The sequence below is a fragment of the Macaca fascicularis genome, chromosome 17 (assembly GCF_037993035.2).
Source record: "Macaca fascicularis isolate 582-1 chromosome 17, T2T-MFA8v1.1".
Lineage (NCBI taxonomy): Eukaryota > Metazoa > Chordata > Mammalia > Primates > Cercopithecidae > Macaca > Macaca fascicularis.
The window spans coordinates 30,916,995-30,929,419 of record NC_088391.1 but is presented as its reverse complement, the minus strand read 5'-3'; the positions used below and the strand labels follow the sequence as shown (position 1 = coordinate 30,929,419).

The 12,425-nt window shown below is 45.9% G+C and overlaps 2 protein-coding genes across 19 annotated transcripts in view; one reads left to right on the top strand and one right to left on the bottom strand.

The window, feature by feature from the left end:
- Positions 1-2,988, top strand: part of DHRS12 (dehydrogenase/reductase 12) — a 36,184-nt gene extending 33,196 nt beyond the window's left edge. The window contains 1 exon segment of the mRNA XM_074022077.1: positions 2,748-2,988. Within this exon segment, the coding sequence (XP_073878178.1) occupies positions 2,748-2,857 (110 nt within the window). The 3' untranslated portion in view covers positions 2,858-2,988.
- A 1,249-nt stretch (positions 2,989-4,237) lies between these two features.
- Positions 4,238-12,425, bottom strand: part of WDFY2 (WD repeat and FYVE domain containing 2) — a 184,228-nt gene continuing 176,040 nt past the window's right edge. For 16 of the 18 annotated variants that reach the window (XM_074022069.1, XM_065533261.1, XM_015438988.3 and 13 more), the window contains one exon: positions 4,238-11,275. In XM_074022069.1, the coding sequence (XP_073878170.1) occupies positions 11,246-11,275 (30 nt within the window). In that variant the 3' untranslated portion in view covers positions 4,238-11,245. The remainder of the gene's footprint in view (positions 11,276-12,425) is intronic. The other 2 variants (XR_012426982.1, XR_012426981.1) reach the window with 2 other exon arrangements.

The window sequence follows — 12,425 nt, the reverse complement described above, 5'->3', positions numbered from 1 at the left end:
TGTATGTCTCTGCGTGTGAGATGGGTCTCCTGAATATAGCAGACTGATGGGTCTTGACTCTTTATCCAGTTTGCCAGTCTGTGTCTTTTAATTGGAGCATTTAGTCCATTTACATTTAAGGTTAAGATTGTTATGTGTGAACTTGATCCTGCCATTATGATATTAACTGGTTGTTTTGCTCGTTAGTTAATGCAGTTTCTTCCTAGCCTCGATGGTCTTTACATTTTGGCATGTTTTTGCAATGGCTGGTACCGGTTGTTCCTTTCCATGTTTAGTGCTTCCTTCAGGGTCTCTTGTAAGGCAGGCCTAGTGGTGACAAAATCTCTAAGCATTTGCTTATCTGTAAAGGATTTTATTTCTCCTTCACTTATGAAACTTAGATTGGCTGGATATGAAATTCTGGGTTTAAAATTCTTTTCTTTAAGAATGTTGAATATTGGCCCCCACTCTCTTCTGGCTTGTAGAGTTTCTGCTGAGAGATCTGCTGTTAGTCTGATGGGCTTCCCTTTGTGGGTAACCCGACCTTTCTCTCTGGCTGCCCTTAAGATTTTTTCCTTCATTTCAACTTTGGTGAATCTGGCAATTATGTGTCTTGGAGTTGCTCTTCTCGAGGAGTGTCTTTGTGGCGTTCTCTGTATTTCCTGGATTTGAATGTTGGCCTGCCCTACTAGGTTGGGGAAGTTCTCCTGGATGATATCCTGAAGAGTGTTTTCCAACTTGGTTCCATTTTCCCCCTCAGTTTCAGGCACCCCAATCAGACATAGATTTGGTCTTTTTACATAATCCCATACTTCTTGCAGGCTTTGTTCATTTCTTTTTCTTCTTTTTTCTTTTGGTTTCTCTTCTCGCTTCATTTCATTCATTTGATCCTCAATCGCTGATACTCTTTCTTCCAGTTGATCGAGTCGGTTACTGAAGCTTGTGCATTTGTCACGTATTTCTCGTGTCATGGTTTTCATCTCTTTCATTTCGTTTATGACCTTCTCTGCATTAATTACTCTAGCCATCAATTCTTCCACTTTTTTTTCAAGATTTTTAGTTTCTTTGCGCTGGGTACGTAATTCCTCCTTTAGCTCTGAGAAATTTGATGGACTGAAGCCTTCTCTCATCTTGTCAAAGTCATTCTCCGTCCAGCTTTGATCCATTGCTGGCGATGAGCTGCGCTCCTTTGCCGGGGGAGATGCGCTCTTATTTTTTGAATTTCCAGCTTTTCTGCCCTGCTTCTTCCCCATCTTTGTGGTTTTATCTGCCTCTGGTCTTTGATGATGGTGATGTACTGATGGGGCTTTGGTGTAGGTGTCCTTCCTGTTTGATAGTTTTCCTTCTAACAGTCAGGACCCTCAGCTGTAGTAGGTCTGTTGGAGATTGCTTGAGGTCCACTCCAGACTCTGTTTGCCTGGGTATCAGCAGCAGAGGCTGCAGAAGATAGAATATTGCTGAACAGCGAGTGTACCTGTCTGATTCTTGCTTTGGAAGCTTCCTCTCAGGGGTGTACTCCACCCTGTGAGGTGTGGGGTGTCAGACTGCCCCTAGTGGGGGATGTCTCCCAGTTAGGCTACTCAGGGGTCAGGGACCCACTTGAGCAGGGAGTCTGTCCCTTCTCAGATCTCAACCTCCGTGTTGGGAGATCCACTGCTCTCTTCAAAGCTGTCAGACAGAGTCATTTGCGTCTGCAGAGGTTTCTGCTGCGTTTGTTATTGTTTACTGTGCCCTGTCCCCAGAGGTGGAGTCTACAGAGACAGGCAGGTTTCCTTGAGCTGCTGTGAGCTCCACCCAGTTCGAGCTTCCCAGCAGCTTTGTTTACCTACTTAAGCCTCAGCAATGGCGGGCGCCCCTCCCCCAGCCTCGCTGCTGCCTTGCCGGTAGATCACAGACTGCTGTGCTAGCAATGAGGGAGGCTCCGTGGGTGTGGGACCCTCCCGGCCAGGTGTGGGATATGATCTCCTGGTGTGCCTGTTTGCTTAAAGCGCAGTATTGGGGTGGGAGTTACCCGATTTTCCAGGTGTTGTGTGTCTCAGTTCCCCTGGCTAGGAAAAGGGATTCCCTTCCCCCTTGCGCTTCCCAGGTGAGGCAATGCCTCGCCCTGCTTCAGCTCTCGCTGGTCGGGCTGCAGCAGCTGACCAGCACTGATCGTCCAGCACTCCCCAGTGAGATGAACCCAGTACCTCAGTTGAAAATGCAGAAATCACCGGTCTTCTGTGTCGCTCGCGCTGGGAGTTGGAGACTGGAGCTGTTCCTATTCGGCCATCTTGCTCCGCCCCCCCGGACTCGGTTTTTCTATTTTTGGAAGCAGTGCTCTGTTCACGTCTCTTCCCAATGGGTGCCTAAGGGGGCAGGCATGTGAGTGGATGCCATCCGAAGACAGCACTTTACCTTGGGTAGAAGCCAGGCTCTTTGCTCTGCTTCTCTTTCCTCTGTTCTTGATGAGAACCACCCTTGCTTGAGGAATTCTGAAGCGCTGGTGACCCCTGGGATATCCAGGAGGATAGCCGTGCCCCTTCCCGCTGATCACCCAAATATGGTCTCCCGTCCAGCCCTGGCTGCAGCCTCCCAGTTACTGAACTGCACTTTACATATCAATCCATGCTGCCTAATCCGTGGGGGACCTTTGAAGGCAGGGATGGGGTCTAACACCCGTGGGGCGCCGCCATGCCAGCAGGCATCAGTTCAAGGCCTGAGCAGCACAGGGACATGGACCCAGCCATGCTGCGGCAGCTCACACCTCTGCTGTTCCTTCTCACTTTTAGATTGGAAGCCAGTTTCCACACACTTGCCTCTCACTAGAACGTCCTCCTCACCAGCCGAAGAGGAGACACTCATTGAAATCCTAGAGCAGCTGGCTCAGACATTTAAATAGACCAACTGAGGCACAGTGTGGTACCAGAATTGCCTTAGAAAATACCAGGTGTGGTCTAGGGGCCAGTGAACAAGACCTCACTTCAACTTCCCCTCAAAGACGTTGTGCCTTACAGTGAGGGGCCTACAAGGGCTGGGAACTTTTATTTCAAAATAAATACTACCGGGGCTGTGATCAGGCTGGCCGTGACTCCTGCAGCAGGTTCTTAAGTCTCTCATTTATTCCAGAATGTGGTTTTCTAAAGAATTCGAAGTTCGAGATGAACCACCATTGCCAGTCTGAGGGGACCCAGGGTTGGAGGCAGCAGGAATGCCCCGCTGTGGACTCCACTTCCCCTCCCTTTCTCAGCTCCTCCAGTGTCAGAGGCTGGTGCTGGGCTCCCCCACCCCCCACCCCAGGAGAGGGCTGGACACTGCCTTTGCTGTGCATGGTCCCAGGAGCACAAATGTAACCAACGGATGCTGCATATTTACATACACAATTGAATGAGGCCTAGTTTGCATTTGCTTAAGACTAGGAGTGGCTTCAGTAATGCATGTGGCATTCTGGTACTACACTTTGATGAAACCTCTAATTTACACCATTTTACCTCTTAGTGACTCCAGGAAAAGTTGCAATAAAACCAATGAGCAGATTTAGAATACATCTACATACATTCTTCGTGTCCATGGTGGAATCAACATAACTCAGGCCCCACAGCAGAGGAGAACCCAGACGGCTGCAGCTTCTCAGTGGTCCTTGAGACACTGATCCAGGGCTCATCAGCCAAGGGCCACAAGGAAGGGATTTTTCTGGGTGTGCCAGCCTGAAACATCAGCATCTTTCTGACAAAAGGAGGCACCATCAAGCAAGCACCAGCTCCATGTGACTCATGCCTCCTTTTCTGCAGGAGGATGAGGGGCCTCAGCAATGCTGGGTGTGGGCGAGGCTGTGCTGGGCGAACACCGGGACGGGACAGCCCAGCCACTCTTTCAACCCTGATTCCATAGCATGCAGGTCACTCGGTGCCTTTGCACCGATTTTTCTTCTCCATAAAATGAACCTTACAAGTTTTAAAAGAGGCTTTCCCTGGCAGTGTTTGCCCCGAAGTCATTTCTCCTCATTTGGAAAGTTTACTAAACACAGGAAAAAGCCGACTTACATGATAAAGAAAAAGAGCTCCATGGCCTGAGCCCGTGTGCTGTACTTAGACTGTGGTGAACGGGGCTCATCGTCACCTCCAAACAGCAGCTCTCCCTGGCGTCTAGACAGCAGGTGGAGTGGTCTGGAACCTCCCCCTCCCACCAACTGGACAGAACCCACAGGGCTAAACAGCACAGCAAGGCTGTCGGGGTGCGTGTGTGTGGCCACATGTAACAGTGATGGGACCACAGCTGCAGAAAGGTTTTCACAGAGATTTATTTTAAACCATGGAGGCAACTCTGCATTGAGAGTTGTACATTGGTAATGTATACACGTATATTTTGGTTAGAGGGAAGCACAGTGGGAAAGTGAGCAGAGTAAAAAACATTCACAATATTCAGCAGCATTTGAATGGAGGCCTGGATACAGACATTTCAACATCCTAGGAAATTCTTGCTCATTGCCACCTAATCCCATTCAGGAAGTCAGTGTCAGGACCGGCAGGGAGCGTGGTAAATGCTGGAGGGGTCCAGCTAGACCACACGGGAGAAATCTGTTCCAACGTCGGGCTTATTACATTCTCAGCCTGACCCCCCCGAATAATCTCACTTCAGAAAAAGAAAGAAAAAGATAGCCATACGGCAACATGCCCACTGCAGCCAGGTCCAGATGTGGGCTGCAGCCTGGTGGATGTAGAGAATGGAAGATCCGTGTCCCTGGTTAGAAGTAGAGTGGTAGGCAGGCACTAATGTGGGGCCAGCACCTTCCCTGTTGTCCAGTTAGTAACAGTTTTTGTACATTTCATGTAAAGATTTCCTTTTGCAAAATGACAGTACCTTGAAAAACAAAGTCATGTAAAAAGCAAGGCAAATGGTATAAGACACAAATCCATAAGAGTACAATGGTTTCAAGTGACACTAGTGTTTTGGTCCATATGTCATACTGGCATATACTACTGATGTAAGGCTGCCATCCACTAAAATGATAAAAGAGAGTGTATATGTGAAACATATTTTTCAAAGCATTTTCCCCTTTTGTGTGAGTGACAGCTCACCTTTTCATGCATCCCCGAGAACCAAGGGAAAAAAGAATCGTAAGTATCAAGGTCAGATTCTCAATCTAACTTTTCAGCCAACCTGTAATTCCTGACACTTCCAAGAAAGTCAGATACTCTTCCTGACTGGTAAAAGTAAACATTTTGAGGTATCTGTTTTTAGTGAGGTGGTACCATAATTAATTTCCACACTTACCATCTTAAAAAACATTTTTCCCCTACAACCTCATGAAAAGAAACTTTACCATCTTTTCCCAAAACCAAACCTAGTAGGCTGTAGATGGAAAAAGTCCAGAAAGTAACTCACTTGATATGATGGAAGACAACAAAGGCATGTGGTGATAGACCCTCCTGTATCCAAGGGAAGCCAGCAACATGTAGGCAGCTCACTGGTGATGGATTAGGCACGCCTAATAATAAACGAGACTCGTGGAATCGTAGAATCACAGGATTGGAAGGGACCTTAAGAATGATGATCAAATTCATCCCTCACTCAAGCCTTTAATCTCCCTTTCAACATCTCTGGCAAAGGCTCTATGTTCTTAAAAAAATTCCCTGGTATGGGATGTGCAAGGAAGATATCCCATTCCAATTTGGGACTGGTCTAATGTATAGACACTGCTTTCATGTGCTAAAGCTAAGTAGGCTTCTTGGTGGAAAGGAGATAATGTTTAAAGGCAAAAATCCAAACCACAACCCTGGAGGGCTGACATGTGATTCCTGGTTAAGAAGCTGAGCTGAAGTTTTAACAGGAACACAGATGTTTCTGGACTCAGTTTTGGACATAGATCTTTGGGTCCTACAAGGAAAAGGCAAATGATGTGATCGCAAAGACAGGCGCTGCCATCCCCCTGCGTGGTGTTCCTGCCTCCACAGGGCCAGGTCTCCCAGACAGACCTGTAGCTGAATTGACAAAACTCTGCCTTCCCCTTGCAAGTGCCCCTATAAGGAGGATCCCCCACATTGTACTGGAATCATCTGCGACTTGCAAGAGCAGAAAGTGGAGGGCAGCAGCTGCCTGCGTCTGCACCCAAACACTTGGCCCCGCCTATCTATGCAATGCCACACTGGACTAGAACAATCCCCTCTTGCCACAGGTCCAGGGCTTTCCTTTTCCAAAGTGGAGCAGCTGAGCCCAGCACACCTTTGGTGTTAGTCTGAGTCCTTCCTGGTAGCAGGCCGTGCACTCATAGGCTCCACCTCCTCCTCCCAGACTCCAGTGAGAGGCTGTGCACCCAAAGATCCAGAATTAGTTACCCTGGGTCACTTCCAGATAACAGTTCTAGGGATTTCCAAAGAAAAAGAAACTGATCCTATTATAATATAAACTAATAGTAGCGTTGGCTGCAGGAGGAGCGTCTGGGGAAACCCCTCGCAGTGAGCCGTGTGCTGCTTTCCTCTGAGGCCAGGGAGCAACAGCATCTGATAGCAACAAGCTCGGTTCCGGGATGCAGCTGAGTTACTTGGCTGTTCTCCGGCAGCTCCAGCCCACTTGTGATCCCTGGACACACCACACTGACTCCAGCTCTCAGGCCTTTGTTTATGCTGTTTCTGAAGCCTGGAAAGTCATTTCCATTTTTCCCCCTTATGACTCACTCCTCATCCTTTAACACTGAGCTCAAAGTCCTTTCCTCTGTGAAGCCCCTCCTGCCACACCTGCTGGGTTAGTGGCACCCTGGCATGCCTCTATTATGACCACATTGCACTGAAAAGACCCATTTACTCACTGTGTGACCTCTGCCCAGCCTGAGAATGGGCTGCAGACAGCTTGCACCGCCAGTGCCTAAAGCCTGGTGGCTGGTGAGCACTCAACACGTTGACATGAACATTCAAATCTCAGGGATCATCTAGAGAACTCAGTGTTCAACAGGAACTTAATTTCTGTGTTTTCCAATCCAGTTAATAAATATCTGTCTTCATACCAGGAAAAATTCAGTAGTATTTTAAAGGAGAAAAAATAAGAATGTATTGGTAAAATGCTTTCTTTCACTTCGAAGTATCTTAGTGAACAAGAACACTTACCTAGAATTAAAATTCTATGAATAGCCATAACCAGAGGAATCTCATTTAGTGAATATTTGTGTCCAGTAACTGTGACCCACGCTTAGAGCTATCCTTTTGCTTAAAAACAAAAATTTGGGCCTTAAGAAGTGATTAATATCAGTCAAAAATAAATTATACTTTATTTATTCAGGGCCTTGCTCTGCTGCCCAGGCTAGACTGCAGTAGTGCAATCATAGCTCACTGCATCCTTGAATTCCTGGGCTCAAGTGATCTTCCTGCTTCAGCTTCCTGAGTAGCTGGGAATACAGGTGTGTGCCACCAGACCCAACTAAGTTTTACATTTTTGGTAGCGACAGGTCTTGCTGTGTTGCCCAGGCTGGTCTTGAACTCTTGGGCTCAGCGATCCTCCCGCCTCGTCCTCCCAAAGTGTTCAGATTATAGATGTGAGCCATGGCACCTGGCCTATATTTTATAAAATGAATCTCAGAAAATGAAAATGTGATATTCCATAAGGGCAGTGCTGTAAGCCTGGGAATCACAGCCAAATGGGGTAGGGTGAATTTTAAGTGCCCCTGGATTTCCATTTCAGTTTTGCCTCTGGGGTGGTTTGAGGGGAATGTATAGGAAGGAATTTATGTGGATGAAGGCAATAATTACCTCCCCCACCACAGGGCTGTAGCCAAAAAAAGTGTCATATATGCTTCTGATAAGAGGAACAAAGCTGGTTCCAGACAGCGCCCTGTCTCAAGGCGCTGAAAGTCTCTCCTCCCACTCATGCCATTACTAAGTAATGTTCAAGAACAGCTACTCCTTAAACATTCTTTTCTCTTGTTTATGTCTCAGTCATATCTAACTGCCCCGTATAACTAATGTGTTTTCTGCTTGGAACACTCTAGATCTCTGAAGATGCCTTCCAGTTTTGTGACTTTATGATTTCTGGAATAATTAAAACAATCAAATGAGAAACACATTATGGTGGATTGACCTCATACAAAATGACATAAGATTCCAAATGTTTAATCTCAAACCATTTTGCTATTGTGAAGACACACTCAGGCAGTAATGTCAAGTAATGTCATTCGTTTGGAGGAACTAAGAGCATGTGGTTGGTTTTGCCCCACCAGCTAGAGAACTCTGCATATGATATGTGTAGATCTGCCACTTTCTCAACGCAGGCAAGTTAGGCATTATTTGCAAGAGCTGCTATATGTTTAAGCAACAGAGCAAAAATATATGTAAAGTGCAAATCCAACAGGGTAAAACAAGAATTATGAGAGTTCACCTAGACAGAACAAAAGCCAAGTAGTGGCGCCAGCTTTCACTCCTAAGGAATGGAGCCTCCATTTCCCTAAAATGCTTGGAAGACACCCAACACCAGCACATATTTCTCTACAAATTACAAAAATGGGGGAGACACTTAATGCAAAACTCAAGAATTCACAGTATTACAAACACAGTTGGTTTGCTAAACACATTTCATCAAATTCAAGCACCCATACAGATGAGAGAAAAGGGAAGAGCAATAGATACCTTGACATATCTGTGGTTTTCTGATCATGATTCTCAACACCAGTGAGATGTGAAGTGGCTTCAGCCTCTAGTGGCTCTGTGGGCTGGGAGGAAGACAGTAGAGTGGCATGCAAGGCCACAGGCCAGAGCGACTGTAGAGGACATATGTGATCTGATGGGGATACTCTGCTTCCCGAATAAGGTCTGAAGCCATCTAGACCTATCTCAGAACCCACACAGCTTGCTGGGCGCCTGGGCCTTTGCTGCCCTAATACTGTTTTCCTCTCTCTGTAGGCAGGCCAAAGTTTAGGAAGGGAAAATGGAGTGACTCATGTCTATTACTCATTTCCAACACACAGTCCTCTATTACATACAACTTAGTAAGTGGCTGCAGGTTCTAGTAATAAACTACAAAATAGATATTTGAGTATTTTAAATTTAATTCCCTTGTTAAAGCTCTCTCACAGAGCAATCATGCAGAAAAGACTCCAAGTAGTTATAACAGTTTTGACTGATGCAAGCAAGGGTAGTGTGGAGCAGGACGGCGAAGCGACAAGTGCTAATAGCCTGTGCAGGGCATGCGTGTGCCTCTTCAGAGCTCCGGTCACATGGGCTGCGCTGGGCCGATGGCTCAGGTGACAGCTTCCATGTACCATGGCTGCATGGGACACATGCACTGGTCCTGCTTCCCAATGCTAGGGCAGCAGAATCACCTCTAGCAAGGCCCCACCCCCGGGAAGCACACATAGGGGCAGTGCCCGAGGATGGCTTGTAGTACTTCCCCCTAGTTAGAGAAGTAATGAATGATTGTGAGGGCAAAAAACGGCTCTCCAGGAAAAGAGGGAAAATAATAGGGAGGATTTCGATTTCACTCCCGTTATGTATCACCACCAAAAAAACCTGTAGAATCAGAAGACAGCAAGACACTGTGGGGTGGGGCTTGGGTCGGGAAGGACAAGCAATTGGCCTGTGATCCTCAAGAGACTGGCGAGCTCCCTGATGCTCCCGACATGTGAGGTTGAATGAACTCTGCGTGTAAAGTGCTTAGGAGGGGTAGGCACCTGGTGCAGGCTTGCCATTAATTTTTATTCTATTTTTACAGGGGAAAATAAGATGTTTAAAAGGGACTTCAGTATCCTGAGTTGAGTCACTACACACAAGAATATTTCATTTTCTCAAGCTTGATTGGATTCCCTTAGAAATAAGAGTTCTTCAGGTTCGCTTTCTAAAGTCCTCTTTTCCATTCCCATAGGAACACAGCCTGCACTGTAGGTACCATTCTGTCTCGGATCAACCACATACCGTTTTAGTAAGAAAGTGTGCAAAGTGTTCTGATGAAACACATTAAGATAAAATGTTTAAATATCTAGTTTTTAAAGGGATAGAATACAGAGGGTGAGGAATACAGCAGGATTACAATCCTGCCGTAATGAACATGTTCAAGTTCAGAGATGATGTCACACAGAAACACACGATTTAAAGACACTTATTTTCAGAGCATGTATGGTGGGGCTCCCCAACCCCGGGCTGCAGGTGGGTACCCATCCATGGCCTGTGAGGAATGGGGGGCACCCATCAGAAGTGAGCAGCGGGCAAGCAAGCACTACTGCCTGGGCTCCGCCTCCCATCAGATCAGCGGTGGCGTTAGATTCTCACAGGAGCACGAACCCTATTGTGAACGGTGCATGCGAGGGATCTAGGTTGCATGCTCCTTGTGAGAGGCTAGTGCCTGCTGATCTGAGGTGGAACAGTTTCATTTTGAAACCGGTCCCTGCTGCCAACAAGGTTGAGGACCACTGATGTAGGATTTTGTGTGTGTGTGTCGTTTGTTTTCATTGTTATGAGTGAGGGAGAGCTGTGTCAAAAAAGCTAAAACATGAGGCTCGGGAGGCTCCAACTGAATTCTAAATGATCAGGCACTAATCGTTGAAGCTCTGAGTTAAAATAATCTACTTCTGTGATAACCATGGTTGGGAGCAGCTTTCTCACAGCATTTTTTTTTTTTTTTAAATGTGGGAAAGACAGAGGCAACTGAGGCAGAAACACAGTCTTTTCTACTCAATAAGAACGTGAATGAGGCAGACATTACAAACAAATCGCTCTTCAGGCGATTCCAGCAGCTGGCTGGTGAATCCACATGATGAGTTTCCGAATCTCTCCACTGAGGAGGACATGAAAGCAGAAACACTGGGAATAAATAATGTAAATACATCCCCTTCAGGAAAGGCAGAGAGGTGCAGGTAGGTGCAGAGGGGAGAGAACAAAAAGCCGCTGGCCATGTGACACATGTTGAAGTAAAGAAAATACAGAAACTATAATGACCAAAATACTCTGAGTGGATACTTCCCTTATTTCTCTGACACACAAAGCAACACATAAAATGGGGTGTGGAAAGTATAAAATTAAACACCCCACACAGATTTTTCGGTATACTCAAAACAATGCAGCACAGCCAGACTGTATAAACCATTTGTTAAAAAAATAGCTTCTTTTATATTGTATGAACAAGTTGGAAGAGTCCCCTTGCAAGTTCTCACTCGCCGGGTCCCCACTGTGCGCATGGGTCATCTGCAAATTCATCCAGGGTCTTTAGTTTCTTTCTTACTTCTCACATGTCTGCTTTACCACTCTGGTAATGACTTGGATTAAAACAACCATTTCTTTAGTAAATACTATCTTTCTGATTCCTGGGAGAGTCATCAAGACACGACTGGGGTCATATCCCACAACTGCAAATAGGAAAAGATACAGAATGAACTAAAATTAAATTGTGTTGAGGATAACAGTCCTTAGAACTAAATTCTTCAAGGAAATTTTTTTCATTTAACAAACAACCACATACTATACTAACATGATTTCTAAATCTATAAATTTTTTTTCATCAAAAAAGTTCAAATAAAGCTCAAAAACATGACAATGACAGCTTGAAATTTTGATGTAGCTAATGAAGAATAACGGCAGATTCAATCTATTAATGGCTGAGAGGACTGGGAAGACAAGCTGCCCTGCAGATCCTCCTGTGAGTCACTAAAAGGGAAACACTGCAGAGCACTGTGTTGACATCTGAGACAGCTTTCGATGAGCCAACATGAAAGAGACAATATAGATCTGTCCCACCCTCCAAATAGATTGAATCCATTAAATAACTCAATCCATTAACGGGACGCTAAGCACGTGCTGTGTCCTTTCCATTTAAACTTCCAAACCATTTTACAAGATACCTCGTTTTCAAAAATAAAGGACCTGAGGCTGCCAGAGTTTATCTTATTTTAATTAATTAATTAATTATTTTGAGACAGGGTCTTGCTCCGTCATCCAGGCTGGACTGTAGTGGCACAATCAAGGCTCACCGCAGCCTCAACTTACTGGACTCAAGTTAATTCTTGCACCTCAGCCTCCCGAGTAGCTGGGACTACAGGCAGGCACCATCACATCTGGCTAATTTTTAAATTTTTTGTTAAGACAGGGTCTCACTATGGTGGCCAGGCTGGTCTTGAACTCCGGGGGTCAAGCGATCCTCAGTCTCATCTCCCAAAGTGCTGGGATTATAGGCGTGAGCCATCACACCCAGCCCCAGAGTTTATTTTAAACTTCCTCTCAAAATCATGGAGATCTGGTAGCTTCCAAAGTGGGTTATTTTAGCTATCTCATCCTGCTGTGACCCCCAAGAATGGGTCAGGGAGGTAGAGCTCAGTGCGCTATAAATTCTCATCTGTATTACTGTTTTGACTGCTACACATGTAACCTATTACAGTCTTTTTAGTCTGTCCCAAGTAGACTATTCCTTGCAGGCTGAAGCTCTTATTTCTTTGTGTAGAGCCAGTGCCTGGGATGAGGCTGTGCATGTATCATGTTTGTAATAGGTCCTCAAAAACACTC